The 21700-nt window shown below is 39.0% G+C and overlaps 1 protein-coding gene across 11 annotated transcripts in view; it reads left to right on the top strand.

Annotated features, from left to right (window-relative positions):
• CEP83 (centrosomal protein 83) overlaps positions 1 to 21700 on the top strand; it is a 146013-nt gene that overhangs the window by 105137 nt on the left and 19176 nt on the right. For 9 of the 11 annotated variants that reach the window (XR_008681825.2, XR_008681820.2, XR_016037560.1 and 6 more), the window contains 3 exons: positions 4261 to 4336; positions 6389 to 6546; positions 9334 to 9463. Coding sequence is in view for 6 of the 11 variants with exons in the window: in XM_088836864.1 (XP_088692990.1) it covers positions 4261 to 4336; positions 6389 to 6546; positions 9334 to 9463 (364 nt within the window). In the remaining 5 variants the exon portion in view is untranslated. Of the gene's footprint in view, positions 1 to 4260; positions 4337 to 6388; positions 6547 to 9333; positions 9464 to 12099; positions 12183 to 21700 lie in introns of all 11 variants that reach the window. The other 2 variants (XR_008681830.2, XR_008681829.2) reach the window with 1 other exon arrangement.

The following is a 21700-nucleotide window of genomic DNA, read 5'->3' as shown; positions in this document are numbered from 1 at the left end:
TTGCTAATAATGACCAGAGACGATTTCCATCACTCAGGGGAGGAACCTTGGCTTTCAGGAAAAACTGCCTTTCTTAAAACACTGGTTCTAAGGCTCTTAGACAATAGAGAAATCACAAACACAACTTCTTGTGCTTTCCCTTGGTAATTGAGACTGACATCAAATGAAGCCAAGAGTTTAAAGTCTAGTTTCTCAGTCATACTAGCCACATTTCAAATGTACAGTAGCCACATGTAGCTAGGAACTATCATATTGGATGTGCAAATTATAGAACATTTCCATCGTTAAAGAAAGCTATCAGACAGTGCTGTTGGACTGTAAGTTCCTTAAAGACGGGGTTTTGTCTGTTATTCTCTGGTGTATCTGCAACACTTAGGACTGGGTTCTGCATTTGTAGGTACTCAGTAAGTAGTTATTGAATGTTGAAATGACATACATCAGCTGTCTGTCATAGAAAACTTAGGCAGTAGTTAGCACAAGGGAACTTTGAAGAGAACTTAGGACAGCTCCATCTCACTGTTACTCTAAATGTTTCCCATTGAACTTTTCTGCAGCTGCATACTCTGTACTTTGGTCTTCCAGTGTGCTTACCAAATATAGTTTCATTCATAATTACTTTCAAAGTGTAAAGTACTTGATCTCATAGTTTCTCATTCCTCCACTTACCCTTTACCTTTCAGCTTCTCACCATCAGCAATCCATTAACAATTTTTGCTGTAGCCTCTGAAATCTGCCCCATTACCAATAAATTTTTTTATAGTCTCCACATTTTTGAAACACCCCCCTTACTGATAACATTGTCCTGATGGTATATTGCCTGGCAGCATTTTTAAGTAGAAATTATTTCTCCATCCTCTCTCCTACAACTCGGGACCAAGAAGAAAATTCACTTCTTGTGAATCCCACTCTTACTTTCAGACCATTGTTTGAGTCAGTTCTGTTCATTTCAGTTCCTCAGTTGTGTCCGACTCTTTGCGACCCCATGGACTGCAGCACACCAGACTTCCCTGTCCATCACCAACTCTCAGAGCTTGCTCAAACTCATGTCCATTGAGTCGCTGATGAAATCCAACCATCTCATCCTCTGTTGTCCCCTTCTCCTGCCCTCAATCTTTCCCAGCATCAGGGTCTTTTCCAGTGAGTCAGTTCTTTGCATCAGGTGGAGTTTCAGCTTCAACATCAGTCCTTCCAATGAATATTCAGATCTGATTTTCTTTAGGATTGACTGGTTGGATCTCCTTGCAGTCCACGGGACCCTTCAGAGTCTTCTTCAACACCACAGTTCAAAAGCATCAATTCTTTGGCACTCAGCTTTCTGACTCTGCTGGTAAAGAATCCGCCTGCAATTGTTTGACTAACTTTGGTTAAAATAGCCTTTCCTTTGATGTTCCTTACGTCCATCTCATGCCTGTCTTTTTTTTTCTACCAGTTACTGACATATAGAATATTCCCCAATGGTCCCTGAGGACCTTCACTTCTGTTTCAGTTTTTCTCTATTTTCTGTCCTTTCCCATCATTCTTATTGACCATACTATTCACATTCTTGACTCTTCTAACACCTTAGCCATTTTATCTTAATTCTGGCATTCTTCATCTTTATTCTAAGCCCTTTCACTTAGCCGTGGTTTGGAGACTTTGTCATCTCTTAGAGCCAGTAATTTCAGACACTTTTTTTTTTTCTTTTTCCACCCCATTTTCACTGAAGATAATGAAACTGATAGTTCTTGTACTTTTTTAAAAAACTCCTCCAGTCTCTTAGGCTGGTTCCCCTGCTGCCATACAGCTTGGAAACTGTGTCCACTGTTCCACCGTGCTCTTACTTTTACCTGAGCAAAGGATCCTGGATATGAATTTTTTCCACTTCCTACTATCTGAGAATTCCTGTATCTTTACAATCTCTCCTCCCTTTCTATTAAGATTCTTTTCTCCCTTTATATCCAAAGTAAGTAGTGCTTTTCATCCCACCCCTTTGTTTCCTCTGGAGTCCTGCTTCAGCAGTTACCCCCTTCTTCACCTCTACCTTCTCCTCAGACTCTTATTTTGCCTGAAAGATTCAGTTCAGATTGCATTTCTCTTATGTAGTCTTCACTGATCCTTTTATGAAAATTAATTGTACTTTCTTTTATACTTTGTACTTTTAAAACTTATTTTCTTTTGGCTTGTGATACCCTTTGACTGTTCAAAACCTTCTAATCATCTTCAGCACTTTTTCAAAATAATGTCTACATGTTTTGAACTCTTACTGTTACTGAAATTTAAGACCATTGAGTTTATCCCTGTTAAGGTTACTTTTTATTGAATGTAAATATCCCTTAGAATCCTAACTATACTGATCTTAAATCAAGGACTAATTTTCTCCTTAAAGAAATAAAGATCTCCAATCAGTTGTGAATTCTAACCCGGCACTGCTTCAGCAAAGTGAACTGAAGAGAATTATGTAGGTCATCTTTTACAGTCTACCGAAATGATATTCTTACCTCTTTCATGTTTAATGATTGTCAGATACTGTATCATTTTTTGGTTTCTTTGGCTTCGATTTTTGTATGTAGGGCATTTTTGTTTCTCTTCATGTCTACATAATGTATTTACAAAGCATTCACTAATGCTTTCATAACTGGGTCTTGTTTCTTAACTGATTACCAGGTGTATCCAAAATCTTGACAAGAGCCAAGATATATTTGAAGCCTCACTTTAACTCTGGAACTGAGCGAGGACCCACAGTGTTTTCTCCTCTGTTTTCATCTTCATGGTTACGTAGAAAGAAACCTTTATTAACTCAGTAACCTAAAAGTGCCAAGTTAATACTACCATAAACATTTAAGGGAAAAATGCACAGGTTTGAGAGCATTACGTATAGATAGACTTATAGAATCAGAGTGTGACTGGTCCTGTCAAAGGAGCACAGGCAGAGCAAGACTGGCTCTCTTCCTTTAGAACAGTTGTTTCTGGCTTTGTATGTACCTATCTCAGGAGCAGTGTATTTAATCGTTTCTTCCATGTCATATTGTCCAGCCACCTTGTGCATTTAAATATCTAATCCAAGATTTGAGTTGGTTCATTTAGTCTATCGGCAAATACTTATTGAATCTTTATTAGTGTTTAAAGCACAGCTCTAGGCCCTTGAGAATGTTGTCTTCCCAAGAAGCAGTTTTAATTAGGTTGAAAAGGCATGCTATTAATACTAAACTATAAAGAGTACGTGCCAAACAAATTATATTTGAGATAAGTGTTTGAAGGATTTTTAAAAGGGAGGGTTGAAAGCTTATCCTGTCAAAGCTAATTAGTGTAAAGTCTTTCTCATGAGGTTAGTCCTTTGGTCACCAGGGATGCACTGTGTTTGTAAGGTTTTGCCTGAGAATGTATCATTCCTTTTGAAGAGGACACAAATTGTGTAAGTGTTCTTTCACCTCAGAGATGAAAACTCAATGTATTTTACAGAACATAGTATGTTGTCTTGTACTAGGTAGTTTCCTTTTAAATTCTGGATTTAAAATCAGTATAATTGCAGCATAATGGAAGTGGGACACAGGAATACTTAGATATGAGAAGACCTTTGTCCCATCTTAATTTGGCTACTTGGTAGCCATGTGATTTGGGCCTGACTTAGCTAAGCCTCAGTCTTTCTTTCTGTATTATTTGGAATTATAAAGATGACTCTTGTTACTTCCATAGAACTATTGTGAGAAATTACTAAACTGGCCAACCTTAATTAAAGGTTGTCTGTTATACTCTGGACATCATGGTAGGCTTTAAAGATACATTTAGAAGCTGCATAATCTAGTGGAATGAAAATGAAGCAGCAGTATATCTGAAAGCATGTTGTAAATTGTGAAGCACTGCCTGGCTGTGAGATGGCTCCTCCTGAACTGGACTTCTTTCTCTTGCTTACTAACCTCATCGTGCTCTTCTCCACCAAAGCCTTTTGTTCAGGCTGTTCCCTGTGTTTGTCAGAACCCTACCCACCAGAGTTACATCTCCATGTAGTAATCTTTCATCCTTCTAGATAGAATTGATTTCTCATCTTCTCTGTGTCCATAGTTCATAGATTTTTTCATAGCAGAAGTAGAAACTTGTTACATTTTATTTATATATGAACACAAGTTGGCTGCCTGAAGTCAAAATCTTTGCTTTTGAATCTACCACTTTGCATAAAGACAATGTCATGTCAATATGAGCACTCAATAAGATGATTGTCTAACTCAGTGAAATATATGAACTATGGATTTTTAATAATAACTTTTGTTGGGTTGTGACTTTTAGGTTAAAACTTCAACAACAAATTTTGGATATTGAAAATGCAGAAAAAGAAAAAAAAGAAAATTCTGACCTGAAACAGGTATTATTTTAGCAAACATACTGTTTTTATTTTTTTAAGTGCTTCTTTAAATATATATAAGAATTCTGAAAATATTTCAATTGATAATTGATGAGGTTGATATGTAAAGATAAAGTGTTTAAACCTCTTTAAGCTCTAGTTTATTAAGTTTCTTTTGCTAATTGCTGTTTTTCTTAAAATATTTGTATGCTCTGGCCCATGATCAGTTTTTTATTGCTATTTATTTACTCATGGCTGTGCTGAGTCTTCCTTGCTTCACGCAGTCTTTCTAGTTGCAGTGAGCGGGGACTGCTCCCTGGTTGCGGCGTGCAGGCTTCCCATTACTGTGGCTTCATCTATTGTGGAGCATGGGCCCTAGGGTGCTTGGGCTTCAGTAATTGTGGTGTGTGGGCTTAGCACTTGTGGCACGTGGGCTTAGTTGCCCCGTGTCATGTGGAATCTTCCTGGGACCAGGGATTGAACCCTTGTGCCCTGCATTGACAGTCATATTATTAACCACTGGACCATCAGAGAAGTCCCAAGATCAGTTTTTTAAGGACAGAATTTTGATATTATGAATTTAAAAAATGAATTAGAAAGATCATCCCTGTTTTGAGTTACTTGTGTGATTGACTTGTAACTTTGCATTTCTTATTCCATAAGCTATTTTTTTATTACATCCCTGTGAAATCTAAGGAGTTGTATTTATGGAAGGAAATTCAAGTTGTTTGGGTTCAGGAAAGATTTATATGTGCAAAACATATTAGGAGTGAAAATTCCATTTTTAGAATTTATGCTTTGCATATATAGTTATGGTTTCTGAGTCTGAAGTAGGAGGGCATAATGTTTAATACTCAGAAGTTACCTAGTTTCTTTGGCATTGGGTTTTCTGTCCTGAAGATATGGAAAAGTATTAAGCTCTTTGAAGGTTGCTTGTTCAGCCATCTATAATACAGATTTAATATTTACAGCTGAAGTTAAAAATACTGAATAGTTCTTCTGGAGAAATTCATTCTAAAATAGAAATCTGAGACATACCTTTTTATTTTTCTGATGATTGCTTTTTATCCTATATAATTCTGTAGGTGGCTTTGTTACCATCAGAAAGTAATGGAATTATTTCTTCTTTATTGCATAAAGAATCTAGTTTCTTTTGACTCTTGAGTCTTATAATGGATTCTTTTGATCTGAAATCACTTAAACTCTCTGCCTCCTAACTTCTCTCAGAGAGAGAATGGCTTTTAGAGGTAGAAGAAAGTGAAAGAAAAATGAAAACTTGTTTATTAATTTTTAAAATGGCTTTTGCAAGAAGTAGGTATAAATATGTCCCAAATGTGTTATTTGGATAGAACTTAAGAGCAGTGATGTGAATCTCCAAGCCTGTTAATTTGTAACTAGATAATCAACTACTTTTCATGAAAAAAAGTACTCCCAGATAAAGGTAAACTGGGATAGAGAAGCCTGAGTGACATTTCTCAGTTTGATAAATGGTTCTGGAGGCAAAGGAATCCCTACCATTCATTAGGTTTCTCAAATCATCTTTCTTCTGCCCAACACTGATGTATAGAATGCTTGAAAACTACTCAGAAACAATGTGAGAGTGAGCCTTTCTGTATTTATGATTTCTGACTGTTCAGAAAGCAGAACCCCCTGATGGAGTGCTAATCACAAGGTTTGTGGGAGTATGAGATGGATTTTCTTAACAGCTTTCCCAGCTCACCTTTTAAAACCTGTTCTTTCCTAGGAGGCTGGGAGACTCATATTTGGATTCTCTTTGCTCACCTCACTGCTCTCTTTCTAAGGACCCTTCTCCCCATGTCTAGTACCTCTTCTGGCCTGCTTATTTGGGCAAGAGAAGAGAGGACTCATTTGCAGATTGAGTAATAAGATTCTTTATAGTCTCTGGTTATATTATGAAATGATCCTAATGCTGCTGCTTTTTATTATTTTGTTCCAGGGTATCCCCAAGGGCACATCAGTTGGTTGGGACATTGGTGAGGGAAGATGCTTAGTGTCTTCTATGTCTCTCATATTCTGTTGCATTTGTTTATGTTTCTCTTCTTCTCTTTTAAGCAAATCAGTGGTTTGCAGATCCAAGTGACCTCACTGGCACAGTCAGAAAATGAGTTGCTGAATTCAAACCAAATACTGAAGGAAATGGTGGAGAGGTTAAAACAGGAATGCCGAAATTTAAGAAGCCAAGCTGAAAAAGCACAACTAGAAGTTGAAAAGTAGAGTTTGCTTTTTTTATGTACAAATTGTTTCTTCTTTCTGCTGTATTATATGTAGTTCTTTTAACGATGTTTCCAGTGTTAAATGTATTTTGATAACTAGTTAAAATACCCCATTGACATGTACAGTGGTTTTAGGTAATGTATTTTCTCTTTCTAGAGATGAGCTTTTAGAACTCTGAGATTGCTTTTGAAAAAAAAAGAAAAGACCTCTTAAAATTCTGCCTGACCACAGTATTTTGAAAACCTTCAAGAAACACTTCTTTATTCATTGAGTAAATCAATACATTTCTTACTTCAAATATATAAATTTTTATGAATGCCTGAAGTCAGAAACAAAATTTTTGATGTGTACAATTTACTTCCTAGAATTAGAATTAGCATCTTTTGGGTTTTCTCTTTGAAAAGCTCATATGTGTTTATATTTTTTGATCTTGAAATCTCTTAGTGGTCGACAGTCTGGTAAACTGTAGGGAGATGATTGTGGTGATCAGGATTTCCCTGGAAACTTTTGTTTATATACGGTAGAAAACTACTATTTTGTATTTGCTTTGTTATTATAACATATCATTATAAGTTTTTGAATCTATAAAACATTATTCTTTTCACATTTTTTCTTCTGAAGGCTGCTTGCCACATAAAATTTTTTTTTCTTATTTTCAGTTTTTCATTTTTTTAAGGCTTGTCCATGGCTTCGTATATGTGGTTGAATTTCAAGAATAGTAAGCAAGATAACTGTCCATAATGTGACATACCACAGAGTCCAAATTATTTTGCTTATATTTTGCAAAAAAAATAGAAATTTGTATCTTGGAACTCTTTAAGTTTTGTGGATCCTTTAAATCTTTAAGTGTTTGATTTCAAATGTGCTTAAGAATTCTAATAACAGGATAGCTATCAAATTTAACCAACTTATCATTGGTTTCTGAATGTTATTCATAGGATTGTTGTTTAGTCGCTAAGTTGTGTCCAACTTTTTGCGACCCCATGAACTATAGCCTGCCAGGCTCCTCTTTCCACAGGATTTCCCAGGCAAGACTACTAGAGTGGGTTGCCATTTCCTTCTCCAGGGATCTTCCCAACCCAGCAGTGGAACCCTCTTCTCCTGCATGCAGGCGGATTCTCTACCACTGAGCCACCAGGGAAGCCCATTTACAGGATTACATAGCAGAAAATAGCTGGACTAGGGGTCAATAAGATGTGATTTTGGTCCCAGCGAAGACACTTAAAATCTGTATGACCTTAGTCACGCAGTTTGACTCCTCAGGGTTTGTATATCTCATTTGTACTGTCTATAGTGAGGATACAAAAAGTCATAAAGTATACAGAAGAGCTTTAAAGATGTAAGTTGTTATGATGTTATTATAAAATAGCATGTATATGAAATTTACTCTCGCTAGAAAACATACCACATTAAGACTTGATAACAATGCTGATTTTAGCCATCTTTACTGGGCTCAGTTTTTAATATCTTGGTGGTATCGAGGTGAAGAAGAACTAAAGGGCCTCTTGATGAAAGTGAAAGAGGAGAGTGAAAAAGTTGGCTTAAAACTCAGCATTCAGAAAACTAAGATCATGGCATCCGGTCCCACCACTTCATGGCAAATAGATGGGGAAACAGTGGAAACAGTGGCTGACTTTATTTTTCTGGGCTCCAAAATCAGTGCAGATGCTGATTGCAGCCATGAAATTAAAAGACGCTTACTTCTTGGAAGGAAAGTTATGACCAACCTAGACATCATATTAAAAAGCAGAGACATTACTTTGCCAACAAAGGTCCACCTAGTCAAGGCTATGGTTTTTCCAGTGGTCATGTATGGATGTGAGAGTTGGACTGTAAAGAAAGCTGAGTGCCAAAGAATTGATGCCTTTGAACTGTGGTGTTGGAGAAGACTCTTGAGAGTCCCTTGGACTGCAAGGAGATCCAACCAGTCCATTCTAAAGGAGACCAGTCCTGGGTGTTCATTGGAAGGACTGATGTTGAAGCTGAAACTCCAGTACTTTGGCCAACTGATGTGAAGAGCTGACTCATTTGGAAAGACCCTGATGCTGGGAAAGATTGAGGGCAGGAGGAGAAGGGGGAGACAGAGGATGAGATGGTTGGATGGCATCACCGACTCAATGGACATGGGTTTGGGTGGACTCCGGGAGTTGGTGATGGACAGGGAGGCCTGGTGTGCTGCGGTTCACAGGGTCACAAAGAGCTGGACATGACTGAACGACTGAACTGAATGCATATATACGGGATCTAGAAAAATGGTATTGAAGAATTTATTTACAGGGCAGCAGTGGAGAAACAGACATAGAGAACAGACTTACGGACGTGAGGAGAGGGTGACTTACATTGCCATATGTAAAATAGGTAGCCAACAGGAATTTTCTGTATGGCTCAGGAAACTCAAACAAGGGTTCTGTGTAAAGCTAGATGGGATGGGGAGGGAGATGGGAGGGAGGTTCAAAAGGGAGGGGATGTATGCATACCTATGGGTGAGTCATGTTGAGGTTTGACAGAAAACAGCAAACTCCTGTAAAGCAATTATCCTTCCTTTAAAAAATAAAAAGATTTTTATGAAGAATAAATGATGTAGTACATGTACTGTTTTAATAAGCACAGTGGCTGACTCATAGAAAACAGTCACTAATGGTGGTGTTAGGAAATACGTGGTCATGCAAGAATGCCTGTGTTGGATAAGGAAGGATGTGGTGAAGAAGGAGGTAGTGAGTTTGATTATACTTGTGGTAATATCTATTTAATTGTAAGGGTTTTTTGCATACATTCTCTGACAGGGCATTGGAAGAGAAGCAAATGCAGTGGTTGGAAGAAAAGCATAAGCTTCATGAACGTATCACTGACAGAGAAGAAAAGTATAATCAAGCTAAAGAGAAATTGCAGCGAGCTGCAATTGCCCAAAAAAAGGCAAGTGATTCTTATTAAATTATTTCTGTAGAGTAAAAACATAACTGTTTTAGGAGAATAAAATATATAATTAAGACAGACTTTAGTGGTATGTTAAGTTTGATATTTAAACATGACATTTTGCTGTCAACTTTGCAAAGATAAATTGGGAACATGCAAACTACTCAACAGGTTTATTTCAAAATATGTGTACAAGTCAGTTTTTCAGAACCCACATATGTTTTTCCACAGAAATGGTAGTTTTCATTGATAGTTTCAGACCAGCCCATACAAGACTCATTTAACTCATTCTTCACTTAAAATGCAGTGTGATTAGGTCTGTTTCAGCTGTGCTTAACCAGTTCTTGTAACATTGTTTTTGTGGTTCCAATACATTTTTGTTTCCAACTCAGGAATATAGGAGCAAGTATCTCCGAACCCCAGCAGAAGGAACTAGGACTCCCCTGGCTTCTGAAACACCTGTGATAGTTCCCACACTCATAATCTTATTAAAACTTCATCTTTGCAGGCATATTTTCTCCAGAACCTAAAAACTTTAGTCCAGGGCATCATGGAAATAATGTAGCCAGGTGATTCATCTAAGTCAGTGGTTTTTACAACTGCAGACCCAAGGAATGCAGCATAGCCCTATTAGTAACCATGGATCACTATGGCAGCAATTCAGCAATCATTTTCAGCAAGATTGTCACATGTATGTTGGGTGAAGGGGAACGTAGTAAAAAAAAAAAAAATCCCACAATTGAGTTATTTTGCCTTCATTTCATAAGTTCTCTTAGTACTGGCATGGGTGTGAGAAAGTGAGAAGGTCTAAAATGAGAGGAAGGTACTTTAAGACATATACAGACTGTTATCTTAATGTCTGTATGTTTATTGGTAGCTGTTCATATTTGTTTAAGAGAACTGTATATCATTTACATATTCTGGATTTGGAAATAAAGGACGCAGTTCCTAGTGACTTGTTTATAATATTTGTTATTAGATATTTGCCAAATTTGTCCTGATAGTTGGAGTGACAACATGAGAAACCTAAATGTTGTTACTTCCCCACTTTCTTGGTTTATGAATAGTTCGTTTCTCTTTCTTTTATGCTAAAAGTAGTATAACAGTGAGATTATAAAATAGTACTTAACTATGTAGGAATACCAGTGTTTTATACTCAAATATAAATACTTGGGGCTTCCCTGGTAGCTCAGAGGGTAAAGCATCTGCCTGCAATGCAGGAGACCTGGGTTCAATCCCTGAGTCAGGAAGATCCCCTGGAGAAGGAAATGGCAACACACTCCAGTACTCTTGCCTGAAAAATCCCATGGATGGAGAAACCTCGTAGACCACAGTCCATGGGATCGCAAAGAGTCAGACACGACTGAGCGACTTCACTTTCTTATAAATACTTACGTTGTTTCATTGTTTTTTCCCTTGAGTCTGTCACTTCTCTTTCTCTTTCCTTCTGTCCATATAAGTACTGAGCAGTGTATGGGTATTGATGGGGTTTTAGTGAAGTTATTTCAGGGCTTGGGATGATCTCAGAAATCCTACTTAGGCCTCCTTGTACTGTTTGAAGCCTAAAAGCATCTGAAGCCAGATTTAGCTGGAAATCATTAGAAATTACAAGGGCTGATTTTATCTTTCACAGAAAAACTTTTATGTTGAGGCTTTAGAGGTAAGTATCTTAGAGATCAGATTCTAATTATTGAGGCTAGGTTGGGTTGACTTCCTTTGGAGCAAAAGTGACATCCAGTGGTGAGAGAGATTATCAGTTAATCATAGGTACACCCAAAAGAGGGGAAAAGGTGGTATTTTAAGAAACTTGCAAAATAACCTTTGATCAGTATTGACCTAGGATGAATGTTTTTCCTACTGAAATAACTGCCAAATGATGGGTATGAATATAGTAAATGCCTACTTTACTTTTAAAAACGTAATCTGTGGATTATGATTTTAAGTTGTAGAAAGTTGTTAATTCAGTAAATAATTATGACCCAAAACTGTCCCATCATGTGGAACACTACCCTGTAGGCTTACAACTGTACCTCAATTAAAGGGAAAAAATAGACAATACATGTGACATGGAAATACTGTCAAAAGTATATAAGTATATGTAATGTTAGGGCTGGAGGATCTTAGTATTCAGATAGATTTGTGCAGATTAGGAAACTCAAGTGGTAGGTAGCCAAGATCACTTGACTAGTTAGGAACACCATGATTGAAATCTACATCTTTCTATTCTTAATTCTGTGTTTTTTCTGCATTGTCACTCTTTTCATTTCCCCCTTTCTTTGATTCCAGATACTCTACTGTCTTCTCTTCATTGTAGCCATAATGCACATAAGTCTTATTTCCTGTGGCAAAACAGTCACTATAAAGTTAATTTCTTTAACTCAGACCCTTTTCTGCTTCAAATTATTGTTTCTATATGAAAATTTTGGCAATAAGATAGCATAAAGAGGATTCATAAAATTGCAGCAGACTTTTAAAATTTCTTTAGACGACAAAAGTCACAACTTTCTTACATGGTAAGACTTAAAACAGGTCAAATATGTATTAACTCTAGAGCAGAAATCATAATCCTTTAGAGTTAACTTTCCTGTGAGAAGTTCTTATAACTGGGGAGTAGCAGCTTGATCTTTTTCCTACAGGCTAAGTGAGATGGCTCACTGCCATCTGACTGTGTTCGTTTACAACTCCAACCTCTTTAAGCACAAAGCTGTGGTCATTTCTGGTAAGTGACATTACACGAAGATGATATTTTGTTGTGTTGATATGTTTGGAAAAGCTTGACCAGGTGTCTTGAGTTGGAATGCCCTTCTGTAATTGATGATTTCTCTGTATGTTTTCCTCACACATTCTTGAAGTGTGAGTTTGAAGAGCAGTCTCTTGGTATGAGGACAATATTTGTGCTTTTCATTTTGAGGCACTTGAAATAACTTGTGATTTTTATTCTAAGGTATATGTCTTTGAAATAATTCTTGGTTAGAGGTTATGAATGATTTAGAAAAAGAAATGAACCATAGTCTTAAAGTTGTAAAATATCTATTGAATATGTTTTGTGGCCTGGCATTATGTTATACACTGAGCAGAACATAGAAGCCATGATTAATTCCTGTCCTTGTTGACCATATAATCTAATTGGAGAAATAAAATAATATGCAATACCTAAAGAATCTATTAGTCACTTCCATGTGATCTGTATGGACACTGAAATTTGAGAACCACTCTCCTAGAGAGAAGAAAGCTTGAAGACAGACTACATAGAAAGCTGTTACAATAATCTTAAAATGATGTAAGAGGTCTGGAATTTGGGCTTGCAGTATAGAATGAAGGTGAAGGATGACTCCTAAAAGTATTCCAAAAGAAAAAAAATCACAGACTATTACAGTGCTAAATAAGAAAGAGGAAAATAGCAAGTATTTTAGCTATGAGAGGATATAAGAGGAGTTGTCATAATGAAATAAAGAGCATGTGTCAGTTGAGTACAAAGGTAAGATGTATTTGACTAAACACATGTCCAATATAAACTGATAACAGTGCATCCATGTAGACAAGTCCTGGACTCTTAAGATATTGTGTAGGTAACCAGAAATAATGGAACATAAAGCATGAAGATCAGTAGTTCAGATTCAGTTCAGTTCAGTTCAGTCGCTCAGTCATGTCCGACTCTCCACGACCCCATATATCACAGCACGCCAGGCCTCCCTGTCCATCACCAACTCCTGGAGTTCACTCAAACTCATGTCCACAGAGTCGGTGATGCCATCCAGCCATCTCATTCTCTGTCGTCCCCTTCTCCTCCCGCCCCCAACCTTTCCCAGCATCAGAGTCTTTCCCAGTGAGTCAACTCGTCACATGAGGTGGCCAAAGTATTGGAGTTTCAGCTTTAGCATCAGTCCTTCCAATGAACACCCAGGATTGATCTCCTTTAGAATGGACTGGTTGGATCTCCTTGCAGTCCAAGGGACTCTCAAGAGTCTTCTCCAACACCACAGTTCAAAAGCATCAATTCTTCGGCAATCAGCTTTCTTCACAGTCCAACTCTCACATCCATACATGACCACTGGAAAAACCATAGCCTTGACTAGACGAACCTTGGTTGGCAAAGTAATGTCTCTGCTTTTTAATACACTATCAAGGTTGGTCATAACTTTCCTTCCAAGGAGTAAGCGTCTTTTAATTTCATGGCTGCAGTCAGCATCCGCAGTGATTTTGGAGCCCCAAAAAATAAAGTCTGACACTGTTTCCACTGTTTTTCCATCTATTTCCCATGAAGTGATGGGACCAGATGCCATGATCTTTGTTTTCTGAATGTTGAGCTTCAAGCCAACCTTTTCACTCTCCTCTTTCACTTTCATCAAGAGGCTTTTTAGTTCCTCTTCACTTTCTGTCATAAGGGTGGTGTCATCTGCATATATGAGGTTATTGATATTTTTCCCAGCAATCTTGATTCCAGCTTATGCTTCTTCCAGCCCAGCGTTCCTCCTGATGTTCTCTGCATATAAGTTAAATAAGCAAGGTGACAATATACAGCCTTGACATACTCCTTTTCCTATTTGGAACCAGTCTGTTGTTCCATGTACAGTTCTGACTATTGCTTCCTGACCTGCATACAGGTTTCTCAAGAGGCAGGTCAGGTGGTCTGGTATTCCCATCTCTTGTAGAATTTTCCACAGTTTGTTGTGATTGACACAGTCAAAGGCTTTGGCATAGTCAATGAAGCAGAAATAGATGTTTTTCTGGAATTCTCTTGCTTTCTCCATGATCCAGCGGATGTTGGCAATTTGATCTCTGGTGCCTCTGCCTTTTCTAAAACCTGCTTGAACATCTGGGAGTTCAAGCCTGGCTTGGAGAATTTTGAGCATGACTTTACTAGCGTGTGAGATGAGTGCAATTGTACGGTAGCTTGAGCATTCTTTGGCATTGCCTTTTTTGGGGATTGGAATGAAGACTGACCTTTTCTAGTCCTGTGGCCACTGCTGAGTTTTCCAAATTTGCTGGCATATTGAGTGCAGCACTTTCACAGCATTGAACTAAGTTGACTGAGAAAGTAGCTGATTTAGTAGAGGAATGGTCAGATGGTCATAGAGGTAGAAGCTATAGTATGTTATATAAGCCACAGGAAAGAAAGATGTCAAAGATAAATGCTCATGATTGTTGAAAAGAGTTCATTGAATTTGGCTGGAATGTGGTAAAAGGAAAATTTTAGCTTTGATTCTTGCATCAATATCTTTTGATTTGTCTTTTACTTTTTTGTGTTGTAATGTTTATAACACTACGGCATTCATTTGATTATCCTGTGATTCTATCAGACTAAAACCAAAATTAAAACCATTTCTTATAGCCACTTTCCCCTCTGGACTTTGATTTCTTTCAGTGGAGCCCCATTCTTCCAATAACTTATGTTTCAAACCTGTGATTCATCCTGAGGGCTCGTTTTTCCCAAATCTAGTCAATCCCTGTATTAGTTTCCTAGGGTTGCTATAACAAATTACTACGACTTATGTGGCTTAAAGCAACAGAAATGTATAATGTTATAGTTCTAAAGTTAGAAGTCCAAAACCAAGGTATCAATAGGGCCATGCTCCCTCTAGGGACTCTGGGGTAAGGATCTGCTCCATGCCTCTCTCCCAGCTTCTGGTAGATGGTGCCTCTGTCTTCACATGGTGTTCTCTCTGTGCGCCTGTCTGTCCAGATTTCTCCCTTTTTATAAGAACACAAGTCAATATTGGATTCAGGGCCTACTCTCATCTTAACTCTACTCCCCTTTTCAAATAAGGTCACTCTGGAGTGTTTTCCAGCACCAGGAACCAATTACCTAATTTTCTGGACACCAACTGGGTGTCTAACTATTCAGTTAAATTCTGACACTACATCAGATTCCACAGATTAAAGGGTTCAGTCTCAGAAGACTGCCCCCATGCCAGCTGCCAGGCTCTCAGTCATCTGCACTGCTGACCAATGACTATAAATTGGGGTCCCTATAAAACCCCTGCCCAGGTTCTGTGAAAATATCTTATTTATATTTACTGGTTTATTATAATACAACTCAGGAATAGCCAAATAGAAGAGATGTACAGGGCAAGGTACAGAAAGGGTGGGATGTGCCACCCTCCTAGCAAGTCAGTGTACTCACTATGCTCAAGGCTTTCCAGGTATCCTTGTTAAGAGTTTTTATAGATGTCAGTCTCCAGGACCCTGCCTCCCAGAAGTTGAGAATGGGAGGTGGGAGTAGGGCTGAAAGTTCCTACCTTCTTACCACTTGGTTTTTCTAGTGACTAGTCCATGGGGTTGTTGAGGGTTGGACATGACTGAGCGACTTCACTTTCACTTTTCACTTTTATGCATTGGAGAAGGAAATGGCAACCCACTCCAGTGTTCTTGCCTGGAGAATCCCAGGGATGGGGGAGCCTGGTGGGCTGCCATCTATGAGGTCGCACAGAGTCAGACATGACTGAAGTGACTCAGCAGCAGCAGCAGCAGCAGCAGTCCTATTTTAAAACTATCTATGAGTTAAGTTAACTCATTAGTATTAACTCAGAAATGATTGAAAAGGGCAAAAGATGCTTCTGTCACTCAGAAACTTCCATGAGTTTTAGGAGCTCTCTGCCAGTAACCCAGGAAAAAAACCAAGTATGTTTCTTTTTATATCACACTCACATTCTAAGTAAACATAAGTGTTATGGAGACACTCTTCTGCCCAGTACAGTCACTAGAGCTTGTGAATTCTTCCTTTATCATGTATCTCGCATTTTGCCCACCTCATTTCTTTTTATTCCTGTTGCTGACATCTGAGCTCAGACTCTTCTCTACATAGTTTCTCTGTATTCATCTAGTCAGTTTACTCAACAAATCTATTGAGAACCTGCTATATGCTACGTATTGTTTTATTTGCAGGGATATACAAATAAAGACGGTACTAAGGAGCTTATAATGGCTAGGAGACATGGGGTAAAGAAACACATTCGGGTGATGTGCGCTAAGAGGGAAACTAGTGCAGACAGAGGGCGGTGTTTTATATGGGTGATCAGGGGAGGCTCTGGCAAAGCAACATTGTGCAGAGACCTGGAGGAAAGAAGGGAGAGGCCATCTTTTGTTTGCAGGGAAGGAATGTTCCAGAGGGAATAGAAAGTAAAAGGTGGAGGCAGGAGTCGACTGGGTATGTTGAAGGAATACAAGAAGGGAGACCTGATTAGCTGGAATGGAGAGAAGTAGGAGGAGGCTAGGTGATATCGGGGCTTTTTTTTGCATTTTATTCTGAATAATAGGAACACACATAGAGAGTTTTGAATTTAGACATGATATAATCTGAATTATATTTTAAGAGAATTCTGCCTGTTGTGTAGCGGGGCAAAGAGGACTCAGGAAGACCACTTTTCCCTAGTCCAGATGAGAGCTGTAGAGAACTAGTAGTAGACTGATGGTAAGATTCTGGATGCATTTTTAAAGGTGGAGCTTACAGTGGTTATAGGGTATTAAGGAGATACATCAAAGGTGACTGAGATGTTGGGCTTGAGTACCTGGTTACTTTTTACTGACATGGGAAAGACCGTGGATGGGACAGATTCAGGGGTAAAACAAAAATGCCTTTGGACACATTAACTCTTTGAGATGCCCACTAGACTTCCAAGTGGAGATATTAAGTATTCTGGTGAATACATGAATCAGGGCTTCAGGGAATAGGACTGGGCTGGAGTTAAAAGATTTGGGGTCACCAATGTGTAAATGGTATTGAAAGCAAATTGTAAATGGGACTAAATGAGGTCACCTAGAAAGTGAAGGAAGACCAAAAAGAACAGGTTTGAGGATTGAGTTTTGAGGAATTCCAAACTTTAGAAATTGAGAAGTTAAGGCAGAGTGGCCAGTATGATAGGAAAAGAACCAATAAAGTATCGGATGCCAAAGTATCGGATGCTTCAAGAATAATTAGCCGTGTCAAATGACATTCATCAGATCAGATCAGATCAGTCGCTCAGTCATGTCCGACTCTTTGCAACCCCATGGACTGCAGCACACCAGGCTTCTCTATCTATCACCAACTCCCGGAGCCTACTCAAACTCATGTCCATCACATCGGTGATGCCATCCAATCATCTCATCCTCTGTCGTCCCCTTCTCCTGCCTTCAGTCTTTCCCAGCATCAGGGTCTTTTCCAGTGAGTCAGTGCTTCAGCTTCAGCATCAGTCCTTCCAATGAATATTCAGGACTGATTTCCTTTAGGATGGACTAGTTGGATCTCCTTGAAGTCCAAGGGACTCTCAAGAGTCTTTTCTAACACCAGAGTTCAAAAGCATCAATTCTTCGGTGCTCAGCTTTCTTCATAGTCCAACTCGCACATCCATACATGACTACTGGAAAAACCATAGCTTTGACAAGATGGACCTTTGTCGGTAAAGTAATGTCTGCTTTTTAATAAGCTGTCTAGGTTTGTCATATCTTTTCTTCCAAGGAGCAAGCGTCTTTTAATTTCATGGCTGCAATCACCATCTGCAGTGATTTTGGAGCCCAAGAAAATAAAGTCTGTCACTGTTGCCACTGTTTCTCCATCTGTTTGCCATGAAGTGATGGGACTGGATGCCATGATCTTAGTTTTGAGTTATAAATGTTGAGTTATAAGCCAACTTTTTCACTCTCCTCTTTCACTTTCATCAAGAGGCTCTTTAGTGTCAATGAAAAATTTATCAATCAATATAAGAAAGAATTGTAAAATATTATTCGAGACAAATTTGAGGATTATAACCGAAGAGCATCTCAGAAAGCTCTGAGAGCTGTTTCTCCCATTAGAAGTCAAGATGCAGTTTATTTAAGTTTTTTTTGAGACAGCTGTACATTAAATGACATATAAGTGACAGTTTACACAATCCAGAATTAAGCACCATTGTTACATGGGTCGTGTGACCCTTTACAGGATCAAGAGGGAATGTTATCTTTCAAGGTGTTGTCTTGTTGATGCTAGGAGAATGTTGCCATTTATGGTTGAGCAGATATTATTCCTGCTGATGGGGGAGATTTGGTCAATGCATAATGACAGATACACAATGAGAGGAGAGGAGGCCAAAGGCAGAGAAGAATTTTTATGTTTAAATTTTTCTTGTCTTCCCATAATGTGAACTTTATTTCACAATGGTAAGATGATAAAATAGTAAGATGACAGAATTTATTTGGCTTTGTGAGTATTAAAAAGAAAAACTAGAGGAAACCAATATAATGGGAAGGACTAGAGATCTCTTCAAGAAAATGAGAGACACCAAGGGAACATTTCATGCAAAGATGGGCACAGTAAAGGACAGAAATGGTAAGAACCTAACAGAAGCAGAAGATATTAAGAAGAGTTGGCAAGAATACAAAGAAGAACTATACAAAAAAGATCTTAATAATCTGGATAACCATGATGGTGTGATCTGTCATCTAGAACCATATATCCTGGAGTGTAAAGTCAAGTGGGCCATAGGAAGCATTACTACAAACAAAGCTAGTGGTGTGCTTAGTCGCTCAGTCATGTCCAACTCTTTGTGACCCCCATGAACTGTAGCCCACCAGGCTTCTCTATCCATGGGGATTCTCTAGGCAAGAATAAGTTTGTTAGTCGTTCTGTCGTGCCCGACTCTTTGCGAACCCACGGACTGCAGCCCACCAGGCTCCTCTGTCCATGAGATTTTCCAGGCAAGGATACTGGAGTGAGTTGCCATTTCCTTCTCCAGGGAATCTTCCCAACCCAGGGATCGAACCCAGAGACTGCAGGCAGATTCTTTACCTACTGAACTACAAGGGAAGCAGTTTGCAGTGCCAATCCAAGGACTGAACCCAAGTCTCCTGCATTGCAGGCAGATTCTTTACTGTCTGAGCCACCAGGGAAGCCCAAAGCTAGTAGAGTTAATGGAATTCCAGCGGAGCTATTTCAAATCCTAAAAAGATGATGCTGCACTCAGTATGCCAGCAAATTTGGAAATCTCAACAGTGGCTGCAGGACTGGAAAAGGTCAGTTTTCATTCCAGTTCCAAAGAAGAGCATTGCCAAAGAATGTTTAAACTACTGCACAGTTGTACTCATCTCACACGCTAGCATGGTCATGCTCAAAATCCTCGAAGCTGGCTTCAACAGTACATGAACCAAAAACTTCCAGATGTTCAACCTGGATTTAGAAAAGACAGAGGAACCAGAGATCAAATTGCCAACATCTGTTGGATCATTGAAAAACCAAATGACTTCCAGAAAATATCTATTTCTGGTTCATTGACTATACTAAAGCCTTTGACTGTGTGGATCGCAACAAACTGGAAAATTCTTCAAGAGATCAGAATACCAGACCACCTTACCTACCTCCTGAGAAAACTGTATGCAGGTTCAGAAGCAACAGTTAGAACTGAATATGGAACAACCGACTGGTTCAAAATTGGGAAAGGAGTGCATCACGGCTGTATTTTATCACCCTGTTTATTTAACTTATATGCAGAGAACATCATGCAAAATGCTGGACTGGATAAAGCTCAAGCTGAAATCAAGATTGCTGGGAGAAGTATCAATAACCTCAGATATGCAGATGACACCACCCTTATGGCAGAAAGTGAAAAAGAACTAAAGAGCCTCTTGATGAAGGTGAAAGAAGAGAGTGAAAAAACTGGCTTAAAACTCACCATTCAAAAAACTAAGATCATGGCATCCAGTCCCATCACTTTATGGCAAATAGATGGGGAAACAATGGTAATAGTGACAGACTTTTATTTGCTTAGGCTCCAAAATCACTGCGGATGGTGCCTGCAGCCATGAAATTAAAAGATGGTTGCTCCTTGGAAGAAAAGCTATGACAAACCTAGACAGCATATTAAAAAGGAGAGACATTACTTTGCCAACAAAGGTCCATCTTGTCAAAGCTATGGTTTTTCCAGTAGTCATGTATGGATGTAAGAGTTGGACCATAAAGATGGCTGAGCACCCGAGAATTGATGCTTTCAAACTGTGGTGTTGGAGAAGCTTTCTGAGAGTCCCTTGGACAGCACGGAGATCAAACCAGTCCATCCTTAAGGAAATCAACCCTGAATATTCATTGGAAGGACTGATGCTGAAGCTGAAGCACCAATACTTTGGTCACCTGATGCTGGAAATGATAGGAGGAGGAGAAGGGGACAACAGAGGATGAGATGGTTGGATGGCATCACTGATTCAATGGAACATGAGTTTGAACAAGCTCCAGGAGATGATGAAGGACAGGGAAGCCTGGCGTGCTGCAGTCCATGGGATCACAAAAAGTCAGACACAATTGAGCAACTGAACAACAACCTTGTGATCAGTGTTGGTGGCTTTGTCCAAAGTTGTTCCTGTGGAATAGTAGGTATGCAGGTCTGATTGAAGTAGAACATAGTTTGTCCAAGGATTTTTGTTGTGAAGAACAAAGAACTGGGGTAAGATAGCTCAGATTGTGGGAGCAGAGGCTTCTTTTAAGAAGCAATTATAGGATGATTCAGTTGCAGGGGGAAAACTGATGTTGTGGAGAAAGAGGGCAAATGAAGGGACGATGTGTTTTAGTAGGCCGAAAGGCATTAGATTCAGTTCAGAGGGGGAAGGGGTTGGGACACAATGTCTCTGTTGTAACTGGAAAGATGACAAAATATTTAGTTGTAAATTCCTGATAAATTGATGGATGTAATGGGAATGTGTGGAAATTCTCTACTGATTGCTGCTATTTTCTCAATGTGAAAAAGAATCTGGGTCACCAGCTCAGACTGTGAAGAGTGGAGGTCTAACAGATTTGAGGAGAGACAAGAAGTTGTGAAGGAATGTAAGAGTTTGGGAGAGTGATTGGATTAGGGGAATTAGTAGAAATCCCAGGTACCACTCTGGGGCCCATTGGACGTTGTTTAGTCATTAAGTCATGTCTGACTCTCTGGGACCCCATGGACTATAGCCCACCAGACTCCTCTGGAAGTGGAGTAGGTTGCTATTTTCCTCTTCAGGGGATTGTCCTGACTCAGGGATTGAACCTATGTCTCCTGCTTGGCAGATGAATTCTTTACCACTGAACCACCTGGAAAGCCCCATTTGAAGTTAGTGCTGGTTAATTTAAGGTGAGACCAATCAGCATAATTTTGTGTATGTGTGAATGCACGTGTGCATGCCAGCTGTATTTCAGTTGCTGTAGGTCCAACTGTGCAGTCAGTAGAGTTGTTTTTAACTAAGGTCAGTTTCTCCAGGTGACTTTGAAGGAGATTTAAGTCAAGATAATGAGGGTTCTATGAAGAAATTAAGATAATG

This window comes from Moschus berezovskii, chromosome 6 (genome assembly GCF_049115385.1).
Source record: "Moschus berezovskii isolate FMDL1 chromosome 6, NW_MosBer_1.0, whole genome shotgun sequence".
NCBI lineage: Eukaryota > Metazoa > Chordata > Mammalia > Artiodactyla > Moschidae > Moschus > Moschus berezovskii.
Note: the sequence above shows the minus strand (reverse complement) of the source record. Positions and strands in the feature narration are given on the sequence as shown.